Raw genomic sequence first — 28,000 nt, 5'->3', positions numbered from 1 at the left:
TGACGTCACGGGGAGAACAGGAAGAAGCTGCAATGTATTGTGGGGGATGTAGTCCTCATTACAGGAAAAAGCTGTGTGATCTGTGACTGCATTCTATCCGATCTGTGATAGAGGAACCAATCCTACATCTCCCTGGTGAGACACTGAGGGGTCATGTGATCAGAGAAGAGGGAGGGGTCATGTGATCAGAGATGAGGGAGGGGACACTGAGGGGGTCATGTGATCAGAGAAGAGGGGGGGTCATGTGATCAGAGAAGAGGGAGGGGACACTGAGTGGTCATGTGATAAGAGGAGAGAACACTGAGGGGTCATGTGATCAGAGAAGAGTGAGGGGGTCATGTGATCAGAGAAGAGTGGAGAACACTGAGGGGTCATGTAATCAGAGAAGAGGGAGGGGACACTGAAGGGTCATGTGATCATAGAAGAGTGAGGGGTCATGTGATCAGAGAAGAGTGAGGGGGTCATGTGATCAGAGAAGAGTGGAGAACACTGAAGGGTCATGTAATCAGAGAAGAGGGAGGGGACACTGAAGGGTCATGTGATCATAGAAGAGTGAGGGGTCATGTGATCACAGAAGAGGAACGTTCCTCCACATCAATGTATAATGGAGGGACAGAGAAGGGGAACGTTCCTCCACATCAATGTATAATGGTGGGACAGAGAAGAGGAACGTTCCTCCACATCAATGTATAATGGAGGGACAGAGAAGAGGAACGTTCCTCCACATCAATGTATAATGGAGGGACAGAGAAGGGGAACGTTCCTCCACATCAATGTATAATGGTGGGACAGAGAAGAGGAACGTTCCTCCACATCAATGTATAATGGAGGGACAGAGAAGAGGAACGTTCCTCCACATCAATGTATAATGGAGGGACAGAGAAGAGGAACGTTCCTCCACATCAATGTATAATGGAGGGACAGAGAAGGGGAACGTTCCTCTACATCAATGTATAATGGAGGGACAGAGAAGGGGAACGTTCCTCTACATCAATGTATAATGGAGGGACAGAGAAGAGGAACGTTCCTCCACATCAATGTATAATGGTGGGACAGAGAAGAGGAACGTTCCTCCACATCAATGTATAATGGTGGGACAGAGAAGAGGAACGTTCCTCCACATCAATGTATAATGGAGGGACAGAGAAGAGGAACGTTCCTCCACATCAATGTATAATGGTGGGACAGAGAAGAGGAACGTTCCTCCACATCAATGTATAATGGTGGGACAGAGAAGAGGAACGTTCCTCCACATCAATGTATAATGGAGGGACAGAGAAGAGGAACGTTCCTCCACATCAATGTATAATGGAGGGACAGAGAAGAGGAACGTTCCTCCACATCAATGTATAATGGAGGGACAGAGAAGAGGAACGTTCCTCCACATCAATGTATAATGGAGGGACAGAGAAGGGGAACGTTCCTCCACATCAATGTATAATGGAGGGACAGAGAAGAGGAACGTTCCTCCACATCAATGTATAATGGAGGGACAGAGAAGAGGAACGTTCCTCCACATCAATGTATAATGGAGGGACAGAGAAGAGGAACGTTCCTCCACATCAATGTATAATGGTGGGACAGAGAAGAGGAACGTTCCTCCACATCAATGTATAATGGAGGGACAGAGAAGAGGAACGTTCCTCCACATCAATGTATAATGGTGGGACGGAGAAGGGGAACGTTCCTCCACATCAATGTATAATGGTGGGACAGAGAAGAGGAACGTTCCTCCACATCAATGTATAATGGAGGGACAGAGAAGAGGAACGTTCCTCCACATCAATGTATAATGGTGGGACAGAGAAGGGGAACGTTCCTCCACATCAATGTATAATGGAGGGACAGAGAAGAGGAACGTTCCTCCACATCAATGTATAATGGAGGGACAGAGAAGAGGAACGTTCCTCCACATCAATGTATAATGGTGGGACAGAGAAGGGGAACGTTCCTCCACATCAATGTATAATGGAGGGACAGAGAAGAGGAACGTTCCTCCACATCAATGTATAATGGAGGGACAGAGAAGAGGAACGTTCCTCCACATCAATGTATAATGGAGGGACAGAGAAGAGGAACGTTCCTCCACATCAATGTATAATGGAGGGACAGAGAAGAGGAACGTTCCTCTACATCAATGTATAATGGAGGGACAGAGAAGGGGAACGTTCCTCTACATCAATGTATAATGGAGGGACAGAGAAGAGGAACGTTCCTCCACATCAATGTATAATGGTGGGACAGAGAAGAGGAACGTTCCTCCACATCAATGTATAATGGTGGGACAGAGAAGAGGAACGTTCCTCCACATCAATGTATAATGGTGGGACAGAGAAGAGGAACGTTCCTCCACATCAATGTATAATGGAGGGACAGAGAAGAGGAACGTTCCTCCACATCAATGTATAATGGTGGGACAGAGAAGAGGAACGTTCCTCCACATCAATGTATAATGGTGGGACAGAGAAGAGGAACGTTCCTCCACATCAATGTATAATGGAGGGACAGAGAAGAGGAACGTTCCTCCACATCAATGTATAATGGAGGGACAGAGAAGAGGAACGTTCCTCCACATCAATGTATAATGGAGGGACAGAGAAGAGGAACGTTCCTCCACATCAATGTATAATGGAGGGACAGAGAAGGGGAACGTTCCTCCACATCAATGTATAATGGAGGGACAGAGAAGAGGAACGTTCCTCCACATCAATGTATAATGGAGGGACAGAGAAGAGGAACGTTCCTCCACATCAATGTATAATGGAGGGACAGAGAAGAGGAACGTTCCTCCACATCAATGTATAATGGTGGGACAGAGAAGAGGAACGTTCCTCCACATCAATGTATAATGGAGGGACAGAGAAGAGGAACGTTCCTCCACATCAATGTATAATGGTGGGACGGAGAAGGGGAACGTTCCTCCACATCAATGTATAATGGTGGGACAGAGAAGAGGAACGTTCCTCCACATCAATGTATAATGGAGGGACAGAGAAGAGGAACGTTCCTCCACATCAATGTATAATGGTGGGACAGAGAAGGGGAACGTTCCTCCACATCAATGTATAATGGAGGGACAGAGAAGAGGAACGTTCCTCCACATCAATGTATAATGGAGGGACAGAGAAGAGGAACGTTCCTCCACATCAATGTATAATGGAGGGACAGAGAAGAGGAACGTTCCTCCACATCAATGTATAATGGAGGGACAGAGAAGAGGAACGTTCCTCCACATCAATGTATAATGGTGGGACAGAGAAGGGGAACGTTCCTCCACATCAATGTATAATGGAGGGACAGAGAAGAGGAACGTTCCTCCACATCAATGTATAATGGAGGGACAGAGAAGAGGAACGTTCCTCCACATCAATGTATAATGGAGGGACAGAGAAGAGGAACGTTCCTCCACATCAATGTATAATGGAGGGACAGAGAAGGGGAACGTTCCTCCACATCAATGTATAATGGAGGGACAGAGAAGAGGAACGTTCCTCCACATCAATGTATAATGGAGGGACAGAGAAGAGGAACGTTCCTCCACATCAATGTATAATGGTGGGACGGAGAAGAGGAACGTTCCTCCACATCAATGTATAATGGTGGGACAGAGAAGAGGAACGTTCCTCCACATCAATGTATAATGGTGGGACGGAGAAGGGGAACGTTCCTCCACATCAATGTATAATGGTGGGACAGAGAAGAGGAACGTTCCTCCACATCAATGTATAATGGAGGGACAGAGAAGAGGAACGTTCCTCCACATCAATGTATAATGGTGGGACAGAGAAGAGGAACGTTCCTCCACATCAATGTATAATGGAGGGACAGAGAAGAGGAACGTTCCTCCACATCAATGTATAATGGAGGGACAGAGAAGGGGAACGTTCCTCCACATCAATGTATAATGGTGGGACAGAGAAGAGGAACGTTCCTCCACATCAATGTATAATGGTGGGACAGAGAAGAGGAACGTTCCTCCACATCAATGTATAATGGAGGGACAGAGAAGAGGAACGTTCCTCCACATCAATGTATAATGGAGGGACAGAGAAGAGGAACGTTCCTCCACATCAATGTATAATGGTGGGACAGAGAAGAGGAACGTTCCTCCACATCAATGTATAATGGAGGGACAGAGAAGAGGAACGTTCCTCCACATCAATGTATAATGGTGGGACAGAGAAGAGGAACGTTCCTCCACATCAATGTATAATGGTGGGACAGAGAAGGGGAACGTTCCTCCACATCAATGTATAATGGTGGGACAGAGAAGAGGAACGTTCCTCCACATCAATGTATAATGGTGGGACAGAGAAGGGGAACGTTCCTCCACATCAATGTATAATGGAGGGACAGAGAAGAGGAACGTTCCTCCACATCAATGTATAATGGAGGGACAGAGAAGAGGAACGTTCCTCCACATCAATGTATAATGGAGGGACAGAGAAGAGGAACGTTCCTCCACATCAATGTATAATGGAGGGACAGAGAAGAGGAACGTTCCTCCACATCAATGTATAATGGTGGGACAGAGAAGGGGAACGTTCCTCCACATCAATGTATAATGGAGGGACAGAGAAGAGGAACGTTCCTCCACATCAATGTATAATGGAGGGACAGAGAAGAGGAACGTTCCTCCACATCAATGTATAATGGAGGGACGGAGAAGGGGAACGTTCCTCCACATCAATGTATAATGGAGGGACGGAGAAGGGGAACGTTCCTCCACATCAATGTATAATGGAGGGACAGAGAAGGGGAACGTTCCTCTACATCAATGTATAATGGAGGGACAGAGAAGAGGAACGTTCCTCCACATCAATGTATAATGGTGGGACAGAGAAGAGGAACGTTCCTCCACATCAATGTATAATGGAGGGACAGAGAAGAGGAACGTTCCTCCACATCAATGTATAATGGAGGGACAGAGAAGAGGAACGTTCCTCCACATCAATGTATAATGGAGGGACAGAGAAGAGGAACGTTCCTCTACATCAATGTATAATGGAGGGACAGAGAAGGGGAACGTTCCTCCACATCAATGTATAATGGAGGGACAGAGAAGGGGAACGTTCCTCCACATCAATGTATAATGGTGGGACAGAGAAGAGGAACGTTCCTCCACATCAATGTATAATGGTGGGACAGAGAAGAGGAACGTTCCTCCACATCAATGTATAATGGAGGGACAGAGAAGAGGAACGTTCCTCCACATCAATGTATAATGGAGGGACAGAGAAGAGGAACGTTCCTCCACATCAATGTATAATGGAGGGACAGAGAAGGGGAACGTTCCTCCACATCAATGTATAATGGTGGGACAGAGAAGAGGAACGTTCCTCCACATCAATGTATAATGGAGGGACAGAGAAGAGGAACGTTCCTCCACATCAATGTATAATGGTGGGACAGAGAAGAGGAACGTTCCTCCACATCAATGTATAATGGAGGGACAGAGAAGAGGAACGTTCCTCCACATCAATGTATAATGGTGGGACAGAGAAGAGGAACGTTCCTCCACATCAATGTATAATGGTGGGACAGAGAAGAGGAACGTTCCTCCACATCAATGTATAATGGAGGGACAGAGAAGGGGAACGTTCCTCCACATCAATGTATAATGGAGGGACAGAGAAGAGGAACGTTCCTCCACATCAATGTATAATGGTGGGACAGAGAAGAGGAACGTTCCTCCACATCAATGTATAATGGTGGGACAGAGAAGAGGAACGTTCCTCCACATCAATGTATAATGGTGGGACAGAGAAGAGGAACGTTCCTCCACATCAATGTATAATGGAGGGACAGAGAAGAGGAACGTTCCTCCACATCAATGTATAATGGGACAGAGAAGAGGAACGTTCCTCCACATCAATGTATAATGGAGGGACAGAGAAGGGGAACGTTCCTCCACATCAATGTATAATGGTGGGACAGAGAAGAGGAACGTTCCTCCACATCAATGTATAATGGTGGGACAGAGAAGAGGAACGTTCCTCCACATCAATGTATAATGGTGGGACAGAGAAGAGGAACGTTCCTCCACATCAATGTATAATGGAGGGACAGAGAAGAGGAACGTTCCTCCACATCAATGTATAATGGAGGGACAGAGAAGAGGAACGTTCCTCCACATCAATGTATAATGGTGGGACAGAGAAGAGGAACGTTCCTCCACATCAATGTATAATGGAGGGACAGAGAAGAGGAACGTTCCTCCACATCAATGTATAATGGAGGGACAGAGAAGGGGAACGTTCCTCCACATCAATGTATAATGGAGGGACAGAGAAGAGGAACGTTCCTCCACATCAATGTATAATGGAGGGACAGAGAAGAGGAACGTTCCTCCACATCAATGTATAATGGAGGGACAGAGAAGAGGAACGTTCCTCCACATCAATGTATAATGGTGGGACAGAGAAGAGGAACGTTCCTCCACATCAATGTATAATGGAGGGACAGAGAAGAGGAACGTTCCTCCACATCAATGTATAATGGTGGGACAGAGAAGAGGAACGTTCCTCCACATCAATGTATAATGGTGGGACAGAGAAGAGGAACGTTCCTCCACATCAATGTATAATGGAGGGACAGAGAAGAGGAACGTTCCTCCACATCAATGTATAATGGAGGGACAGAGAAGAGGAACGTTCCTCCACATCAATGTATAATGGTGGGACAGAGAAGAGGAACGTTCCTCCACATCAATGTATAATGGAGGGACAGAGAAGAGGAACGTTCCTCCACATCAATGTATAATGGAGGGACAGAGAAGAGGAACGTTCCTCCACATCAATGTATAATGGTGGGACAGAGAAGAGGAACGTTCCTCCACATCAATGTATAATGGTGGGACAGAGAAGAGGAACGTTCCTCCACATCAATGTATAATGGTGGGACAGAGAAGAGGAACGTTCCTCCACATCAATGTATAATGGAGGGACAGAGAAGAGGAACGTTCCTCCACATCAATGTATAATGGAGGGACAGAGAAGAGGAACGTTCCTCCACATCAATGTATAATGGAGGGACAGAGAAGGGGAACGTTCCTCCACATCAATGTATAATGGAGGGACAGAGAAGAGGAACGTTCCTCCACATCAATGTATAATGGAGGGACAGAGAAGAGGAACGTTCCTCCACATCAATGTATAATGGAGGGACAGAGAAGAGGAACGTTCCTCCACATCAATGTATAATGGAGGGACAGAGAAGAGGAACGTTCCTCCACATCAATGTATAATGGAGGGACAGAGAAGGGGAACGTTCCTCCACATCAATGTATAATGGAGGGACAGAGAAGAGGAACGTTCCTCCACATCAATGTATAATGGAGGGACAGAGAAGAGGAACGTTCCTCCACATCAATGTATAATGGAGGGACAGAGAAGAGGAACGTTCCTCCACATCAATGTATAATGGTGGGACAGAGAAGAGGAACGTTCCTCCACATCAATGTATAATGGTGGGACAGAGAAGAGGAACGTTCCTCCACATCAATGTATAATGGTGGGACAGAGAAGGGGAACGTTCCTCCACATCAATGTATAATGGTGGGACAGAGAAGAGGAACGTTCCTCCACATCAATGTATAATGGAGGGACAGAGAAGAGGAACGTTCCTCCACATCAATGTATAATGGAGGGACAGAGAAGAGGAACGTTCCTCCACATCAATGTATAATGGAGGGACAGAGAAGAGGAACGTTCCTCCACATCAATGTATAATGGAGGGACAGAGAAGAGGAACGTTCCTCCACATCAATGTATAATGGTGGGACAGAGAAGAGGAAGGTTCCTCCACATCAATGTATAATGGTGGGACAGAGAAGAGGAACGTTCCTCCACATCAATGTATAATGGAGGGACAGAGAAGAGGAACGTTCCTCCACATCAATGTATAATGGAGGGACAGAGAAGAGGAACGTTCCTCCACATCAATGTATAATGGTGGGACAGAGAAGAGGAACGTTCCTCCACATCAATGTATAATGGAGGGACAGAGAAGAGGAACGTTCCTCCACATCAATGTATAATGGAGGGACAGAGAAGAGGAACGTTCCTCCACATCAATGTATAATGGTGGGACAGAGAAGAGGAACGTTCCTCCACATCAATGTATAATGGAGGGACAGAGAAGAGGAACGTTCCTCCACATCAATGTATAATGGAGGGACAGAGAAGAGGAACGTTCCTCCACATCAATGTATAATGGTGGGACAGAGAAGGGGAACGTTCCTCCACATCAATGTATAATGGAGGGACAGAGAAGAGGAACGTTCCTCCACATCAATGTATAATGGAGGGACAGAGAAGAGGAACGTTCCTCCACATCAATGTATAATGGTGGGACAGAGAAGAGGAACGTTCCTCCACATCAATGTATAATGGTGGGACAGAGAAGAGGAACGTTCCTCCACATCAATGTATAATGGAGGGACAGAGAAGGGGAACGTTCCTCCACATCAATGTATAATGGAGGGACAGAGAAGAGGAACGTTCCTCCACATCAATGTATAATGGAGGGACAGAGAAGAGGAACGTTCCTCCACATCAATGTATAATGGAGGGACAGAGAAGAGGAACGTTCCTCCACATCAATGTATAATGGAGGGACAGAGAAGAGGAACGTTCCTCCACATCAATGTATAATGGAGGGACGGAGAAGAGGAACGTTCCTCCACATCAATGTATAATGGAGGGACGGAGAAGAGGAACGTTCCTCCACATCAATGTATAATGGAGGGACAGAGAAGAGGAACGTTCCTCCACATCAATGTATAATGGAGGGACAGAGAAGGGGAACGTTCCTCCACATCAATGTATAATGGAGGGACGGAGAAGAGGAACGTTCCTCCACATCAATGTATAATGGTGGGACAGAGAAGAGGAACGTTCCTCCACATCAATGTATAATGGTGGGACAGAGAAGAGGAAGGTTCCTCCACATCAATGTATAATGGTGGGACAGAGAAGAGGAATGTTGTTCAATATCATTGACCTTTTTTTGTTTTTTCTCTACAAATATTTCTTCTTTCTGTTTTTCAGAATTCCAGGTAGAAAGATGCCAAAATGCATCGTGGACTACTGCCGGAACTATGCTGGAATGAAGAATAACTACACCAATGTAATTCTCCATGCTTTCCCCACCACACTGGACCGCATTAAATTATGGCTACAAGCCATTGAACAGAGTGGACAGATCTTTGGCAACCTGGACGAGATGGCAAAAAAAATCTATGACGGAAAGAAATTTGACTCGTACCGAGTGTGCTCCGAACATTTCACCATTCAATGTTACTGTGTAAATGCAGACAAGAGGGTCCTGAAGAAGGAATCCGTTCCCACTGTCTTTGTCAATAGACATGCCATGCATGTTTCAAAACAGATCAAAAAGAGGAAGAGACAGGAGATGCTGAATACCCTGGTAGGTTAAGGGGCACCTCTGACCACCAAGAGATGGGTGGGGGTAAATTGAGTAAGTAGTATTCATCTGAAGGTTGGCATAGCTCCTGCAATGGATTAGCTGTAGATTATGGCCTGCATGTACCTGAGAATTCCTTTCTATTTCCTGAAAGGCCGTTGAAGACCTGTTCCCTTCAGTTCCTTTGCTTTTAAAAGCTAGGAAGTGACTTCTAAGTCTATCACCGCATTTGGAAGGAATATTTCTCATGTCACAACCAAGAAAGTTCCTACCCAGAAAGTACTTTATAGGATGAATCCATTTTTTCTGAGTGAACATTAGGCCTTGAGTAGCATCTAGGGTCAAATCTTGGCCATAGTATTTCCTTTTCTAAAACCCGCTTTAGTTCAATGGCTTGTGGAAAGCCTCATGTTCCTGAATGACTTCATCCTGTGTCTCGTAATGAGCCGTTCATAAAATAGTATTTCATGTCTTCCTGTAAAGTCCATTTCTTGGAGTACATTACAGGACGTTGGCCCCTCACTTTTCTTCCTATCTTAGCTCCTAATATTGCATTTCTACAAAACTGGAACATGATGGGAGTGGAAGGGATTATACTGGGCTGTCCTTACAGTCTACTGAAGGTGGCAGCATAACCCAGCATACCTGAATGCTTCGTCCTGTGCCCCAAAATGTACTCCAAGAAAAGGATATTACAGTCAGAAATCCTGTTTTTATCACCAGCAAAACTACAGGAACAGTGAAAACAACGATTGGAAGCCACGATCATACTGAGAACAGGAGGTTGGACTTTTTTTCTGACTGTATATGACTAGCCCAAGCTATAGCTCCAGTAGTCTGATCTCTTATGTAACTCCATTTATGAAGGAAGGAGAAAGGGCTGAATAGTTAGATGAGAAGGTCCATTGCCTTCAATCATTATTCTGCTATAGATCCTGTACAAAAAAAAAAAGTTGACATTTGGATTGCTCTGTGTTTCTAGGACAGCAGACATCTAAAGAAAAAAGGCACCGAATCCACCAATACAAAAATTGGGCAAGAACTAGCACAAAAATTACTGAACCTCACCCTGGATATCATCGCTCTACTGACCGGAGAGGTGAGGAGGATTCTGGGAGGTCACATGACATCACTCTTATCTCTATTAATAAAACACAGACCTGACCCGAGAGGTGAGGAGGATTCTGGGAGGTCACATGACATCACTCTTATCTCTATTAATAAAACTCAGACCTGACCGGAGAGGTGAGGAGCATTCTGGGAGGTCACATGACATCACTCTTATCTCTATTAATAAAACACAGACCTGACCGGAGAGGTGAGGAGGATTCTGGGAGGTCACATGACGTCACTCTCATCTCTATTAATAAAACACAGACCTGACCGGAGAGGTGAGGAGGATTCTGGGAGGTCACATGACATCACTCTCATCTCTATTAATAAAACACAGACCTGACCGGAGAGGTGAGGAGGATTCTGGGAGGTCACATGACATCACTCTCATCTCTATTAATAAAACACAGACCTGACCGGAGAGGTGAGGAGGATTCTGGGAGGTCACATGACATCACTCTTATCTCTATTAATAAAACACAGACCTGACCGGAGAGGTGAGGAGGATTCTGGGAGGTCACATGACATCACTCTTATCTCTATTAATAAAACACAGACCTGACCGGAGAGGTGAGGAGGATTCTGGGAGGTCACATGACGTCACTCTCATCTCTATTAATAAAACACAGACCTGACCGGAGAGGTGAGGAGGATTCTGGGAGGTCACATGACATCACTCTCATCTCTATTAATAAAACACAGACCTGACCGGAGAGGTGAGGAGGATTCTGGGAGGTCACATGACGTCACTCTCATCTCTATTAATAAAACACAGACCTGACCGGAGAGGTGAGGAGGATTCTGGGAGGTCACATGACGTCACTCTTATCTCTATTGATAAAACACAGACCTGACCGGAGAGGTGAGGAGGATTCTGGGAGGTCACATGACGTCACTCTTATCTCTATTAATAAAACACAGACCTGACCGGAGAGGTGAGGAGGATTCTGGGAGGTCACATGACATCACTCTCATCTCTATTAATAAAACACAGACCTGACCGGAGAGGTGAGGAGGATTCTGGGAGGTCACATGACGTCACTCTCATCTCTATTAATAAAACACAGACCTGACCGGAGAGGTGAGGAGGATTCTGGGAGGTCACATGACGTCACTCTTATCTCTATTAATAAAAACACAGACCTGACCGGAGAGGTGAGGAGGATTCTGGGAGGTCACATGACGTCACTCTTATCTCTATTAATAAAACACAGACCTGACCGGAGAGGTGAGGAGGATTCTGGGAGGTCACATGACATCACTCTCATCTCTATTAATAAAACACAGACCTGACCGGAGAGGTGAGGAGGATTCTGGGAGGTCACATGACATCACTCTTATCTCTATTAATAAAAACACAGACCTGACCGGAGAGGTGAGGAGGATTCTGGGGGGTCACATGACATCACTCTTATCTCTATTAATAAAACACAGACCTGGCCGGAGAGGTGAGGAGGATTCTGGGAAGTCACATGACATCACTCTCATCTCTATTAATAAAACACAGACCTGACCGGAGAGGAGAGGAGGATTCTGGGAGGTCACATGACATCACTCTCATCTCTATTAATAAAACACAGACCTGACCGGAGAGGTGAGGAGGATTCTGGGAGGGTCATATGACATCACTCTCATCTCTATTAATAAAACACAGACCTGACCGGAGAGGTGAGGAGGATTCTGGGAGGTCACATGACATCACTCTTATCTCTATTAATAAAACACAGACCTGACCGGAGAGGTGAGGAGGATTCTGGGAGGTCACATGACATCACTCTCATCTCTATTAATAAAACACAGACCTGACCGGAGAGGTGAGGAGGATTCTGGGAGGTCACATGACATCACTCTTATCTCTATTAATAAAACACAGACCTGACCGGAGAGGAGAGGAGGATTCTGGGAGGTCACATGACATCACTCTCATCTCTATTAATAAAACACAGACCTGACCGGAGAGGTGAGGAGGATTCTGGGAGGGTCATATGACATCACTCTCATCTCTATTAATAAAACACAGACCTGACCGGAGAGGTGAGGAGGATTCTGGGAGGTCACATGACATCACTCTCATCTCTATTAATAAAACACAGACCTGACCGGAGAGGTGAGGAGGATTCTGGGAGGTCACATGACATCATTCTCATCTCTATTAATAAAACTCAGACCTGACCGGAGAGGTGAGGAGGATTCTGGGAGGTCACATGACGTCACTCTTATCTCTATTAATAAAACTCAGACCTGACCGGAGAGGTGAGGAGGATTCTGGGAGGTCACATGACATCACTCTTATCTCTATTAATAAAACACAGACCTGACCGGAGAGGTGAGGAGGATTCTGGGAGGTCACATGACATCACTCTTATCTCTATTAATAAAAACACAGACCTGACCGGAGAGGTGAGGAGGATTCTGGGAGGTCACATGACATCACTCTTATCTCTATTAATAAAACACAGACCTGACCGGAGAGGTGAGGAGGATTCTGGGAGGTCACATGACATCACTCTCATCTCTATTAATAATACACAGACCTGACCGGAGAGGTGAGGAGGATTCTGGGAGGTCACATGACATCACTCTCATCTCTATTAATAATACACAGACCTGACCGGAGAGGTGAGGAGGATTCTGGGAGGTCACATGACATCACTCTCATCTCTATTAATAAAACACAGACCTGACCGGAGAGGTGAGGAGGATTCTGGGAGGTCACATGACATCACTCTCATCTCTATTAATAAAACACAGACCTGACCGGAGAGGTGAGGAGGATTCTGGGAGGTCACATGACATCACTCTTATCTCTATTAATAAAACACAGACCTGACCGGAGAGGTGAGGAGGATTCTGGGAGGTCACATGACATCACTCTTATCTCTATTAATAAAAACACAGACCTGACCGGAGAGGTGAGGAGGATTCTGGGAGGTCACATGACATCACTCTTATCTCTATTAATAATACACAGACCTGACCGGAGAGGTGAGGAGGATTCTGGGAGGTCTCATGACATCACTCTTATCTCTATTAATAAAAACACAGACCTGACCGGAGAGGTGAGGAGGATTCTGGGGGGTCACATGACATCACTCTTATCTCTATTAATAAAACACAGACCTGGCCGGAGAGGTGAGGAGGATTCTGGGAGGTCACATGACATCACTCTCATCTCTATTAATAAAACACAGACCTGACCGGAGAGGAGAGGAGGATTCTGGGAGGTCACATGACATCACTCTCATCTCTATTAATAAAACACAGACCTGACCGGAGAGGTGAGGAGGATTCTGGGAGGGTCATATGACATCACTCTCATCTCTATTAATAAAACACAGACCTGACCGGAGAGGTGAGGAGGATTCTGGGAGGTCACATGACATCACTCTTATCTCTATTAATAAAACACAGACCTGACCGGAGAGGTGAGGAGGATTCTGGGAGGTCACATGACATCACTCTCATCTCTATTAATAAAACACAGACCTGACCGGAGAGGTGAGGAGGATTCTGGGAGGTCACATGACATCACTCTTATCTCTATTAATAAAACACAGACCTGACCGGAGAGGAGAGGAGGATTCTGGGAGGTCACATGACATCACTCTCATCTCTATTAATAAAACACAGACCTGACCGGAGAGGAGAGGAGGATTCTGGGAGGTCACATGACATCACTCTCATCTCTATTAATAAAACACAGACCTGACCGGAGAGGTGAGGAGGATTCTGGGAGGGTCATATGACATCACTCTCATCTCTATTAATAAAACACAGACCTGACCGGAGAGGTGAGGAGGATTCTGGGAGGTCACATGACATCACTCTTATCTCTATTAATAAAACACAGACCTGACCGGAGAGGTGAGGAGGATTCTGGGAGGTCACATGACATCACTCTCATCTCTATTAATAAAACACAGACCTGACCGGAGAGGTGAGGAGGATTCTGGGAGGTCACATGACATCACTCTTATCTCTATTAATAAAACACAGACCTGACCGGAGAGGAGAGGAGGATTCTGGGAGGTCACATGACATCACTCTCATCTCTATTAATAAAACACAGACCTGACCGGAGAGGTGAGGAGGATTCTGGGAGGTCACATGACATCACTCTCATCTCTATTAATAAAACACAGACCTGACCGGAGAGGTGAGGAGGATTCTGGGAGGTCACATGACATCACTCTCATCTCTATTAATAAAACACAGACCTGACCGGAGAGGTGAGGAGGATTCTGGGAGGTCACATGACATCACTCTTATCTCTATTAATAAAACACAGACCTGACCGGAGAGGTGAGGAGGATTCTGGGAGGTCACATGACATCACTCTCATCTCTATTAATAAAACACAGACCTGACCGGAGAGGTGAGGAGGATTCTGGGAGGTCACATGACATCATTCTCATCTCTATTAATAAAACTCAGACCTGACCGGAGAGGTGAGGAGGATTCTGGGAGGTCACATGACATCACTCTTATCTCTATTAATAAAAACACAGACCTGACCGGAGAGGTGAGGAGGATTCTGGGAGGTCACATGACATCACTCTTATCTCTATTAATAAAACACAGACCTGACCGGAGAGGTGAGGAGGATTCTGGGAGGTCACATGACATCACTCTCATCTCTATTAATAATACACAGACCTGACCGGAGAGGTGAGGAGGATTCTGGGAGGTCACATGACATCACTCTTATCTCTATTAATAATACACAGACCTGACCGGAGAGGTGAGGAGGATTCTGGGAGGTCACATGACATCACTCTTATCTCTATTAATAAAACACAGACCTGACCGGAGAGGTGAGGAGGATTCTGGGAGGTCACATGACATCACTCTCATCTCTATTAATAAAACACAGACCTGACCGGAGAGGTGAGGAGGATTCTGGGAGGTCACATGACATCACTCTTATCTCTATTAATAAAACACAGACCTGACCGGAGAGGTGAGGAGTATTCTGGGAGGTCACATGACATCACTCTTATCTCTATTAATAAAAACACAGACCTGACCGGAGAGGTGAGGAGGATTCTGGGAGGTCACATGACATCACTCTTATCTCTATTAATAAAACACAGACCTGACCGGAGAGGTGAGGAGGATTCTGGGAGGTCACATGACATCACTCTCATCTCTATTAATAAAACACAGACCTGACTGGAGAAGTGAGGAGGATTCTGGGAGGTCATATGACATCACTCTCATCTCTATTAATAAAACACAGACCTGGCCGGAGAGGTGAGGAGGATTCTGGGAGGTCACATGACATCACTCTCATCTCTATTATTAAAACACAGACCTGACCGGAGAGGAGAGGAGGATTCTGGGAGGTCACATGACATCACTCTTATCTCTATTAATAAAACACAGACCTGACCGGAGAGGTGAGGAGGATTCTGGGAGGTCACATGACATCACTCTCATCTCTATTAATAAAACACAGACCTGACCGGAGAGGTGAGGAGGATTCTGGGAGGTCACATGACATCACTCTTATCTCTATTAATAAAACACAGACCTGACCGGAGAGGTGAGGAGGATTCTGGGAGGTCACATGACATCACTCTTATCTCTATTAATAAAAACACAGACCTGACCGGAGAGGTGAGGAGGATTCTGGGAGGTCACATGACATCACTCTTATCTCTATTAATAAAACACAGACCTGACTGGAGAAGTGAGGAGGATTCTGGGAGGTCATATGACATCACTCTCATCTCTATTAATAAAACACAGACCTGGCCGGAGAGGTGAGGAGGATTCTGGGAGGTCACATGACATCACTCTCATCTCTATTAATAAAACACAGACCTGACCGGAGAGGAGAGGAGGATTCTGGGAGGTCACATGACATCACTCTCATCTCTATTAATAAAACACAGACCTGACCGGAGAGGTGAGGAGGATTCTGGGAGGGTCATATGACATCACTCTCATCTCTATTAATAAAACACAGACCTGACCGGAGAGGTGAGGAGGATTCTGGGAGGTCACATGACATCACTCTTATCTCTATTAATAAAACACAGACCTGACCGGAGAGGTGAGGAGGATTCTGGGAGGTCATATGACATCACTCTTATCTCTATTAATAAAACACAGACCTGACCGGAGAAGTGAGGAGGATTCTGGGAGGTCACATGACATCACTCTCATCTCTATTAATAATACACAGACCTGACCGGAGAAGTGAGGAGGATTCTGGGAGGTCATATGACATCACTCTTATCTCTATTAATAAAACACAGACCTGACCGGAGAGGTGAGGAGGATTCTGGGAGGTCATATGACATCACTCTTATCTCTATTAATAAAACACAGACCTGACCGGAGAGGTGAGGAGGATTCTGGGAGGTCACATGACATCACTCTTATCTCTATTAATAAAACACAGACCTGACCGGAGAGGTGAGGAGGATTCTGGGAGGTCACATGACATCACTCTTATCTCTATTAATAAAACACAGACCTGACCGGAGAGGTGAGGAGGATTCTGGGAGGAGGTCACATGACATCACTCTTATCTCTATTAATAATACACAGACCTGACCGGAGAGGTGAGGAGGATTCTGGGAGGTCACATGACATCACTCTTATCTCTATTAATAAAACACAGACCTGACCGGAGAGGTGAGGAGGATTCTGGGAGGTCACATGACATCACTCTTATCTCTAATAATAAAACACAGACCTGACCGGAGAGGTGAGGAGGATTCTGGGAGGTCACATGACATCACTCTTATCTCTATTAATAAAACACAGACCTGACCGGAGAGGAGAGGAGGATTCTGGGAGGTCATATGACATCACTCTCATCTCTATTAATAAAACACAGACCTGACCGGAGAGGTGAGGAGGATTCTGGGAGGTCACATGACATCACTCTTATCTCTAATAATAAAACACAGACCTGACCGGAGAGGTGAGGAGGATTCTGGGAGGTCACATGACATCACTCTTATCTCTATTAATAAAACACAGACCTGACCGGAGAGGAGAGGAGGATTCTGGGAGGTCATATGACATCACTCTCATCTCTATTAATAAAACACAGACCTGACCGGAGAGGTGAGGAGGATTCTGGGAGGTCACATGACATCATTCTCATCTCTATTAATAAAACACAGACCTGACCGGAGAGGTGAGGAGGATTCTGGGAGGTCACATGACATCATTCTCATCTCTATTAATAAAACACAGACCTGACCGGAGAGGTGAGGAGGATTCTGGGAGGTCACATGACATCATTCTCATCTCTATTAATAAAACTCAGACCTGACCGGAGAGGTGAGGAGGATTCTGGGAGGTCACATGACGTCACTCTTATCTCTATTAATAAAACTCAGACCTGACCGGAGAGGTGAGGAGGATTCTGGGAGGTCACATGACATCACTCTTATCTCTATTAATAAAACACAGACCTGACCGGAGAGGTGAGGAGGATTCTGGGAGGTCACATGACATCACTCTTATCTCTATTAATAATACACAGACCTGACCGGAGAGGTGAGGAGGATTCTGGGAGGTCACATGACATCACTCTTATCTCTATTAATAAAAACACAGACCTGACCGGAGAGGTGAGGAGGATTCTGGGAGGTCACATGACATCACTCTTATCTCTATTAATAAAACACAGACCTGACCGGAGAGGTGAGGAGGATTCTGGGAGGTCACATGACATCACTCTCATCTCTATTAATAATACACAGACCTGACCGGAGAGGTGAGGAGGATTCTGGGAGGTCACATGACATCACTCTTATCTCTATTAATAATACACAGACCTGACCGGAGAGGTGAGGAGGATTCTGGGAGGTCACATGACATCACTCTTATCTCTATTAATAAAACACAGACCTGACCGGAGAGGTGAGGAGGATTCTGGGAGGTCACATGACATCACTCTCATCTCTATTAATAAAACACAGACCTGACCGGAGAGGTGAGGAGGATTCTGGGGGGGGGGGGTCACATGACGTCACTTTTATCTCTATTAATAAAACACAGACCTGACCGGAGAGGTGAGGAGGATTCTGGGAGGTCACATGACATCACTCTTATCTCTATTAATAAAACACAGACCTGACCGGAGAGGTGAGGAGGATTCTGGGAGGTCACATGACATCACTCTTATCTCTATTAATAAAACACAGACCTGACCGGAGAGGTGAGGAGGATTCTGGGAGGTCACATGACATCACTCTTATCTCTATTAATAAAAACACAGACCTGACCGGAGAGGTGAGGAGGATTCTGGGAGGTCACATGACATCACTCTTATCTCTATTAATAAAAACACAGACCTGGCCGGAGAGGTGAGGAGGATTCTGGGAGGTCACATGACATCACTCTCATCTCTATTATTAAAACACAGACCTGACCGGAGAGGAGAGGAGGATTCTGGGAGGTCACATGACATCACTCTCATCTCTATTAATAAAACACAGACCTGACCGGAGAGGTGAGGAGGATTCTGGGAGGGTCATATGACATCACTCTCATCTCTATTAATAAAACACAGACCTGACCGGAGAGGTGAGGAGGATTCTGGGAGGTCACATGACATCACTCTTATCTCTATTAATAAAACACAGACCTGACCGGAGAGGTGAGGAGGATTCTGGGAGGTCACATGACATCACTCTTATCTCTATTAATAAAAACACAGACCTGACCGGAGAGGTGAGGAGGATTCTGGGAGGTCACATGACATCACTCTTATCTCTATTAATAAAACACAGACCTGACTGGAGAAGTGAGGAGGATTCTGGGAGGTCATATGACATCACTCTCATCTCTATTAATAAAACACAGACCTGGCCGGAGAGGTGAGGAGGATTCTGGGAGGTCACATGACATCACTCTCATCTCTATTAATAAAACACAGACCTGACCGGAGAGGAGAGGAGGATTCTGGGAGGTCACATGACATCACTCTCATCTCTATTAATAAAACACAGACCTGACCGGAGAGGTGAGGAGGATTCTGGGAGGGTCATATGACATCACTCTCATCTCTATTAATAAAACACAGACCTGACCGGAGAGGTGAGGAGGATTCTGGGAGGTCACATGACATCACTCTTATCTCTATTAATAAAACACAGACCTGACCGGAGAGGTGAGGAGGATTCTGGGAGGTCACATGACATCACTCTCATCTCTATTAATAAAACACAGACCTGACCGGAGAGGTGAGGAGGATTCTGGGAGGTCACATGACATCACTCTTATCTCTATTAATAAAACACAGACCTGACCGGAGAGGTGAGGAGGATTCTGGGAGGTCATATGACATCACTCTTATCTCTATTAATAAAACACAGACCTGACCGGAGAAGTGAGGAGGATTCTGGGAGGTCACATGACATCACTCTCATCTCTATTAATAATACACAGACCTGACCGGAGAAGTGAGGAGGATTCTGGGAGGTCATATGACATCACTCTTATCTCTATTAATAAAACACAGACCTGACCGGAGAGGTGAGGAGGATTCTGGGAGGTCATATGACATCACTCTTATCTCTATTAATAAAACACAGACCTGACCGGAGAGGTGAGGAGGATTCTGGGAGGTCATATGACATCACTCTTATCTCTATTAATAAAACACAGACCTGACCGGAGAGGTGAGGAGGATTCTGGGAGGTCACATGACATCACTCTTATCTCTATTAATAAAACACAGACCTGACCGGAGAGGTGAGGAGGATTCTGGGAGGTCATATGACATCACTCTTATCTCTATTAATAAAACACAGACCTGACCGGAGAGGTGAGGAGGATTCTGGGAGGTCACATGACATCACTCTTATCTCTATTAATAAAACACAGACCTGACCGGAGAGGTGAGGAGGATTCTGGGAGGTCACATGACATCACTCTTATCTCTATTAATAAAACACAGACCTGACCGGAGAGGTGAGGAGGATTCTGGGAGGAGGTCACATGACATCACTCTTATCTCTATTAATAATACACAGACCTGACCGGAGAGGTGAGGAGGATTCTGGGAGGTCACATGACATCACTCTTATCTCTATTAATAATACACAGACCTGACCGGAGAGGTGAGGAGGATTCTGGGAGGTCACATGACATCACTCTTATCTCTATTAATAAAACACAGACCTGACCGGAGAGGTGAGGAGGATTCTGGGAGGTCACATGACATCACTCTTATCTCTATTAATAAAACACAGACCTGACCGGAGAGGTGAGGAGGATTCTGGGAGGTCACATGACATCACTCTTATCTCTATTAATAATACACAGACCTGACCGGAGAGGTGAGGAGGATTCTGGGAGGTCACATGACATCACTCTCATCTCTATTAATAATACACAGACCTGACCGGAGAGGTGAGGAGGATTCTGGGAGGTCACATGACATCACTCTTATCTCTATTAATAATACACAGACCTGACCGGAGAGGTGAGGAGGATTCTGGGAGGTCACATGACATCACTCTTATCTCTATTAATAAAACACAGACCTGACCGGAGAGGTGAGGAGGATTCTGGGAGGTCACATGACATCACTCTTATCTCTATTAATAAAACACAGACCTGACCGGAGAGGTGAGGAGGATTCTGGGAGGTCACATGACATCACTCTTATCTCTATTAATAAAACACAGACCTGACCGGACAGGTGAGGAGGATTCTGGGAGGTCACATGACATCACTCTTATCTCTATTAATAAAACACAGACCTGACCGGAGAGGTGAGGAGGATTCTGGGAGGTCATATGACATCACTCTTATCTCTATTAATAAAACACAGACCTGACCGGAGAAGTGAGGAGGATTCTGGGAGGTCACATGACATCACTCTCATCTCTATTAATAATACACAGACCTGACCGGAGAAGTGAGGAGGATTCTGGGAGGTCATATGACATCACTCTTATCTCTATTAATAAAACACAGACCTGACCGGAGAGGTGAGGAGGATTCTGGGAGGTCATATGACATCACTCTTATCTCTATTAATAAAACACAGACCTGACCGGAGAGGTGAGGAGGATTCTGGGAGGTCATATGACATCACTCTTATCTCTATTAATAAAACACAGACCTGACCGGAGAGGTGAGGAGGATTCTGGGAGGTCACATGACATCACTCTTATCTCTATTAATAAAACACAGACCTGACCGGAGAGGTGAGGAGGATTCTGGGAGGTCACATGACATCACTCTTATCTCTATTAATAAAACACAGACCTGACCGGAGAGGTGAGGAGGATTCTGGGAGGTCACATGACATCACTCTTATCTCTATTAATAAAACACAGACCTGACCGGAGAGGTGAGGAGGATTCTGGGAGGTCATATGACATCACTCTTATCTCTATTAATAAAACACAGACCTGACTGGAGAGGTGAGGAGGATTCTGGGAGGTCACATGACATCACTCTTATCTCTATTAATAAAACACAGACCTGACCGGAGAGGTGAGGAGGATTCTGGGAGGTCACATGACATCACTCTTATCTCTATTAATAAAACACAGACCTGACCGGAGAGGTGAGGAGGATTCTGGGAGGTCACATGACATCACTCTTATCTCTATTAATAAAACACAGACCTGACCGGAGAGGTGAGGAGGATTCTGGGAGGTCACATGACATCACTCTTATCTCTATTAATAAAACACAGACCTGACCGGAGAGGTGAGGAGGATTCTGGGAGGAGGTCACATGACATCACTCTTATCTCTATTAATAATACACAGACCTGACCGGAGAGGTGAGGAGGATTCTGGGAGGTCACATGACATCACTCTTATCTCTATTAATAATACACAGACCTGACCGGAGAGGTGAGGAGGATTCTGGGAGGTCACATGACATCACTCTTATCTCTATTAATAAAACACAGACCTGACCGGAGAGGTGAGGAGGATTCTGGGAGGTCACATGACATCACTCTTATCTCTAATAATAAAACACAGACCTGACCGGAGAGGTGAGGAGGATTCTGGGAGGTCACATGACATCACTCTTATCTCTATTAATAAAACACAGACCTGACCGGAGAGGTGAGGAGGATTCTGGGAGGTCACATGACATCACTCTTATCTCTATTAATAATACACAGACCTGACCGGAGAGGTGAGGAGGATTCTGGGAGGTCACATGACATCACTCTCATCTCTATTAATAATACACATACCTGACCGGAGAGGTGAGGAGGATTCTGGGAGGTCACATGACATCACTCTTATCTCTATTAATAAAACACAGACCTGACCGGAGAGGTGAGGAGGATTCTGGGAGGTCACATGACATCACTCTTATCTCTATTAATAAAACACAGACCTGACCGGAGAGGTGAGGAGGATTCTGGGAGGTCACATGACATCACTCTTATCTCTAATAATAAAACACAGACCTGACCGGAGAGGTGAGGAGGATTCTGGGAGGTCACATGACATCACTCTTATCTCTATTAATAAAACACAGATCTGACCGGAGAGGTGAGGAGGATTCTGGGAGGTCACATGACATCACTCTTATCTCTATTAATAATACACAGACCTGACCGGAGAGGTGAGGAGGATTCTGGGAGGTCACATGACATCACTCTCATCTCTATTAATAATACACATACCTGACCGGAGAGGTGAGGAGGATTCTGGGAGGTCACATGACATCACTCTTATCTCTATTAATAAAACACAGACCTGACCGGAGAGGTGAGGAGGATTCTGGGAGGTCACATGACATCACTCTTATCTCTATTAATAATACACAGACCTGACCGGAGAGGTGAGGAGGATTCTGGGAGGTCACATGACCGGAGAGGTGAGGAGGATTCTGGGAGGTCACATGACATCACTCTCATCTCTATTAATAAAACCCTGACCGGAGAGGTAAGGAGGATTCTGGGAGGTCACATGACATCACTCTTATCTCTATTAATAAAACACAGACCTGACCGGAGAGGTGAGGAGGATTCTGGGGGGTCACATGACGTCACTCTTATCTCTATTAATAAAACACAGACCTGACCGGAGAGGTGAGGAGGATTCTGGGAGGAGGTCACATGACATCACTCTTATCTCTATTAATAATACACAGACCTGACCGGAGAGGTGAGGAGGATTCTGGGAGGTCACATGACATCACTCTTATCTCTATTAATAATACACAGACCTGACCGGAGAGGTGAGGAGGATTCTGGGAGGTCACATGACATCACTCTTATCTCTATTAATAAAACACAGACCTGACCGGAGAGGTGAGGAGGATTCTGGGAGGTCACATGACATCACTCTTATCTCTAATAATAAAACACAGACCTGACCGGAGAGGTGAGGAGGATTCTGGGAGGTCACATGACATCACTCTTATCTCTATTAATAAAACACAGACCTGACCGGAGAGGTGAGGAGGATTCTGGGAGGTCACATGACATCACTCTTATCTCTATTAATAATACACAGACCTGACCGGAGAGGTGAGGAGGATTCTGGGAGGTCACATGACATCACTCTCATCTCTATTAATAATACACATACCTGACCGGAGAGGTGAGGAGGATTCTGGGAGGTCACATGACATCACTCTTATCTCTATTAATAAAACACAGACCTGACCGGAGAGGTGAGGAGGATTCTGGGAGGTCACATGACATCACTCTTATCTCTATTAATAAAACACAGACCTGACCGGAGAGGTGAGGAGGATTCTGGGGGGTCACATGACGTCACTCTTATCTCTATTAATAAAACACAGACCTGACCGGAGAGGTGAGGAGGATTCTGGGAGGAGGTCACATGACATCACTCTTATCTCTATTAATAATACACAGACCTGACCGGAGAGGTGAGGAGGATTCTGGGAGGTCACATGACATCACTCTTATCTCTATTAATAATACACAGACCTGACCGGAGAGGTGAGGAGGATTCTGGGAGGTCACATGACATCACTCTTATCTCTATTAATAAAACACAGACCTGACCGGAGAGGTGAGGAGGATTCTGGGAGGTCACATGACATCACTCTTATCTCTAATAATAAAACACAGACCTGACCGGAGAGGTGAGGAGGATTCTGGGAGGTCACATGACATCACTCTTATCTCTATTAATAAAACACAGATCTGACCGGAGAGGTGAGGAGGATTCTGGGAGGTCACATGACATCACTCTTATCTCTATTAATAATACACAGACCTGACCGGAGAGGTGAGGAGGATTCTGGGAGGTCACATGACATCACTCTCATCTCTATTAATAATACACATACCTGACCGGAGAGGTGAGGAGGATTCTGGGAGGTCACATGACATCACTCTTATCTCTATTAATAAAACACAGACCTGACCGGAGAGGTGAGGAGGATTCTGGGAGGTCACATGACATCACTCTTATCTCTATTAATAATACACAGACCTGACCGGAGAGGTGAGGAGGATTCTGGGAGGTCACATGACCGGAGAGGTGAGGAGGATTCTGGGAGGTCACATGACATCACTCTCATCTCTATTAATAAAACCCTGACCGGAGAGGTAAGGAGGATTCTGGGAGGTCACATGACATCACTCTTATCTCTATTAATAAAACACAGACCTGACCGGAGAGGTGAGGAGGATTCTGGGGGGTCACATGACGTCACTCTTATCTCTATTAATAAAACACAGACCTGACCGGAGAGGTGAGGAGGATTCTGGGAGGAGGTCACATGACATCACTCTTATCTCTATTAATAATACACAGACCTGACCGGAGAGGTGAGGAGGATTCTGGGAGGTCACATGACATCACTCTTATCTCTATTAATAATACACAGACCTGACCGGAGAGGTGAGGAGGATTCTGGGAGGTCACATGACATCACTCTTATCTCTATTAATAAAACACAGACCTGACCGGAGAGGTGAGGAGGATTCTGGGAGGTCACATGACATCACTCTTATCTCTAATAATAAAACACAGACCTGACCGGAGAGGTGAGGAGGATTCTGGGAGGTCACATGACATCACTCTTATCTCTATTAATAAAACACAGACCTGACCGGAGAGGTGAGGAGGATTCTGGGAGGTCACATGACATCACTCTTATCTCTATTAATAATACACAGACCTGACCGGAGAGGTGAGGAGGATTCTGGGAGGTCACATGACATCACTCTCATCTCTATTAATAATACACATACCTGACCGGAGAGGTGAGGAGGATTCTGGGAGGTCACATGACATCACTCTTATCTCTATTAATAAAACACAGACCTGACCGGAGAGGTGAGGAGGATTCTGGGAGGTCACATGACATCACTCTTATCTCTATTAATAAAACACAGACCTGACCGGAGAGGTGAGGAGGATTCTGGGAGGTCACATGACATCACTCTTATCTCTATTAATAATACACAGACCTGACCGGAGAGGTGAGGAGGATTCTGGGAGGTCACATGACCGGAGAGGTGAGGAGGATTCTGGGAGGTCACATGACATCACTCTCATCTCTATTAATAAAACCCTGACCGGAGAGGTAAGGAGGATTCTGGGAGGTCACATGACATCACTCTCATCTCTATTAATAAAACCCTGACCGGAGAGGTAAGGAGGATTCTGGGAGGTCACATGACATCACTCTTATCTCTATTAATAAAACACAGACCTGACCGGAGAGGTGAGGAGGATTCTGGGAGGTCACATGACATCACTCTTATCTCTATTAATAAAACACAGACCTGACCGGAGAGGTGAGGGGGATTCTGGGAGGTCACATGACATCACTCTCATCTCTATTAATAAAACACAGACCTGACCGGAGAGGTGAGGAGGATTCTGGGAGGTCACATGACATCACTCTCATCTCTATTAATAATACACAGACCTGACCGGAGAGGTGAGGAGGATTCTGGGAGGTCACATGACATCACTCTTATCTCTATTAATAAAACACAGACCTGACCGGAGAGGTGAGGAGGATTCTGGGAGGGTCACATGACATCACTCTTATCTCTATTAATAAAACACAGACCTGACCGGAGAGGTGAGGAGGATTCTGGGAGGGTCATATGACAATACTCATCTGTATTAGTAAAAACACATTTGAAGTGAAGGATTCTGGGAGGGATACAGTCATATGGTTTTAAGACTGAAGAAGGATCTAGTAATTGTGGCTCATGTTTTGTAGGATTATGTTGTTGTGAAGAAGTCGTGTCCAAGGGTCAGGCTTGACAGAAGGACCCAATGTTCCGAAGTGGTGTCTGAGTCCCAAGTGTTGGACTGGGTTAATGAACACATGATCCTGGACCTGACCAGCAAGATGTTTGATCTTCTGACTGGAGAGGTGAGCGGTGCTGGAAATTCTGCCATATTATTCATGTTTGGATGAAGGCTGAGTGTCTGTTTCTTTATACAGGAGGATGGCACAGATGGACATGAAGAAGCCTCCACAGAAGTCATGATGAAGAATCCCCAGAGCTTCCATCTACCAGGTAAGAAGAAGGTTGTTCCCTCTGGTATTGGTCTGCAGTTACCTTCTGTTCATCTTCTGGTCTTCTCATCATTGTCCATGTTATGTAGATTCCGGGCTGATTGTATTTCTTCAGGTAAGGGTGGGTGGAGGTGTATGGAGAATTGGAGGGTCTAGTATTGAAGTGACACAATCATTGATGTGGCCTATATTCCAGGTGTCTTCCAGGAGACCAATACAGCCCCCCCACGTTTATCATCTTCCGGTTCTATGGATGTGGAAGAAGTTGTTGTCCAGGATGTCCAAGAGGCCAAACACTTTAAAATCTCCACGTGGACGGCCATATCCGAGGCGAATGGGACCAAAAAGCTGGTCTTGTGTGAAGAGGATGCCGTACAGGATTCAGGTTCCAATGAGGCACAAACTTCATCTGCACATGTTGTAGAGGAACCTCTCTTATCTGGAGGGGGAAATCTTAAAGTTTATACCCAGCATGTGTCTACTCAGGAGGAGCTGGTACCCCCGAGCCATGGAAATCCACCGCACACAGACCTGTCCACTCAATGCTCATCACCTGGAATTACAGAACGTTCCACATGTGACTTTGCCATCCCACCCCCGAACCACACAGAGCAGTGTGCTGATAACAAGGAACCCCAAACATCAAAAAGACAAAACCTGACAGCAAGAGACATTACTGAACCATCAGACCATCAACAGCAAGATTCATCAACACACGTCAAGGGGGAAACCCAAAGTCTTCCCTCATTGGACCATCTACAGTATACGTCTGTTATTATCAACGAGGAGCACCTCTCGCCATCAGCAGAGAACTCCCACCTCCCGGACACTGATACAGCCGCTGTCCATCCGCAGCACACAGCTTTAGTTATTAACCACTTGCCGACCGCCTCACGCCGATGTACGTCATCAGAATGGCACGGGCAGGCATAAGCACATATATGTACGTCCTTTGCCTCCCGCGGGTCGGGGGCCCGATCGG

At 45.7% G+C, this 28,000-nt stretch overlaps 1 protein-coding gene across 1 annotated transcript; it reads left to right on the top strand.

The window, feature by feature from the left end:
- On the top strand, positions 1–27,951 carry LOC143959461 (uncharacterized). The gene is made up of 6 exons (XM_077468115.1): positions 1–135; positions 9,051–9,429; positions 10,409–10,525; positions 26,716–26,871; positions 26,944–27,019; positions 27,215–27,951. The coding sequence occupies exons 2-6, from the start codon at positions 9,067–9,069 to the stop codon at positions 27,949–27,951; spliced, it is 1,449 nt and encodes a 482-aa protein (XP_077324241.1). The 5' UTR covers positions 1–135; positions 9,051–9,066.
- The last annotated feature ends 49 nt before the right edge of the window (positions 27,952–28,000 follow it).

This window comes from Lithobates pipiens, unplaced genomic scaffold (assembly GCF_037356315.1).
Source record: "Lithobates pipiens isolate NorthernLeopardFrog02 unplaced genomic scaffold, aLitPip1_a1.2 Scaffold_77, whole genome shotgun sequence".
NCBI classification, from domain to species: domain Eukaryota; kingdom Metazoa; phylum Chordata; class Amphibia; order Anura; family Ranidae; genus Lithobates; species Lithobates pipiens.
Note: the sequence above shows the minus strand (reverse complement) of the source record. Positions and strands in the feature narration are given on the sequence as shown.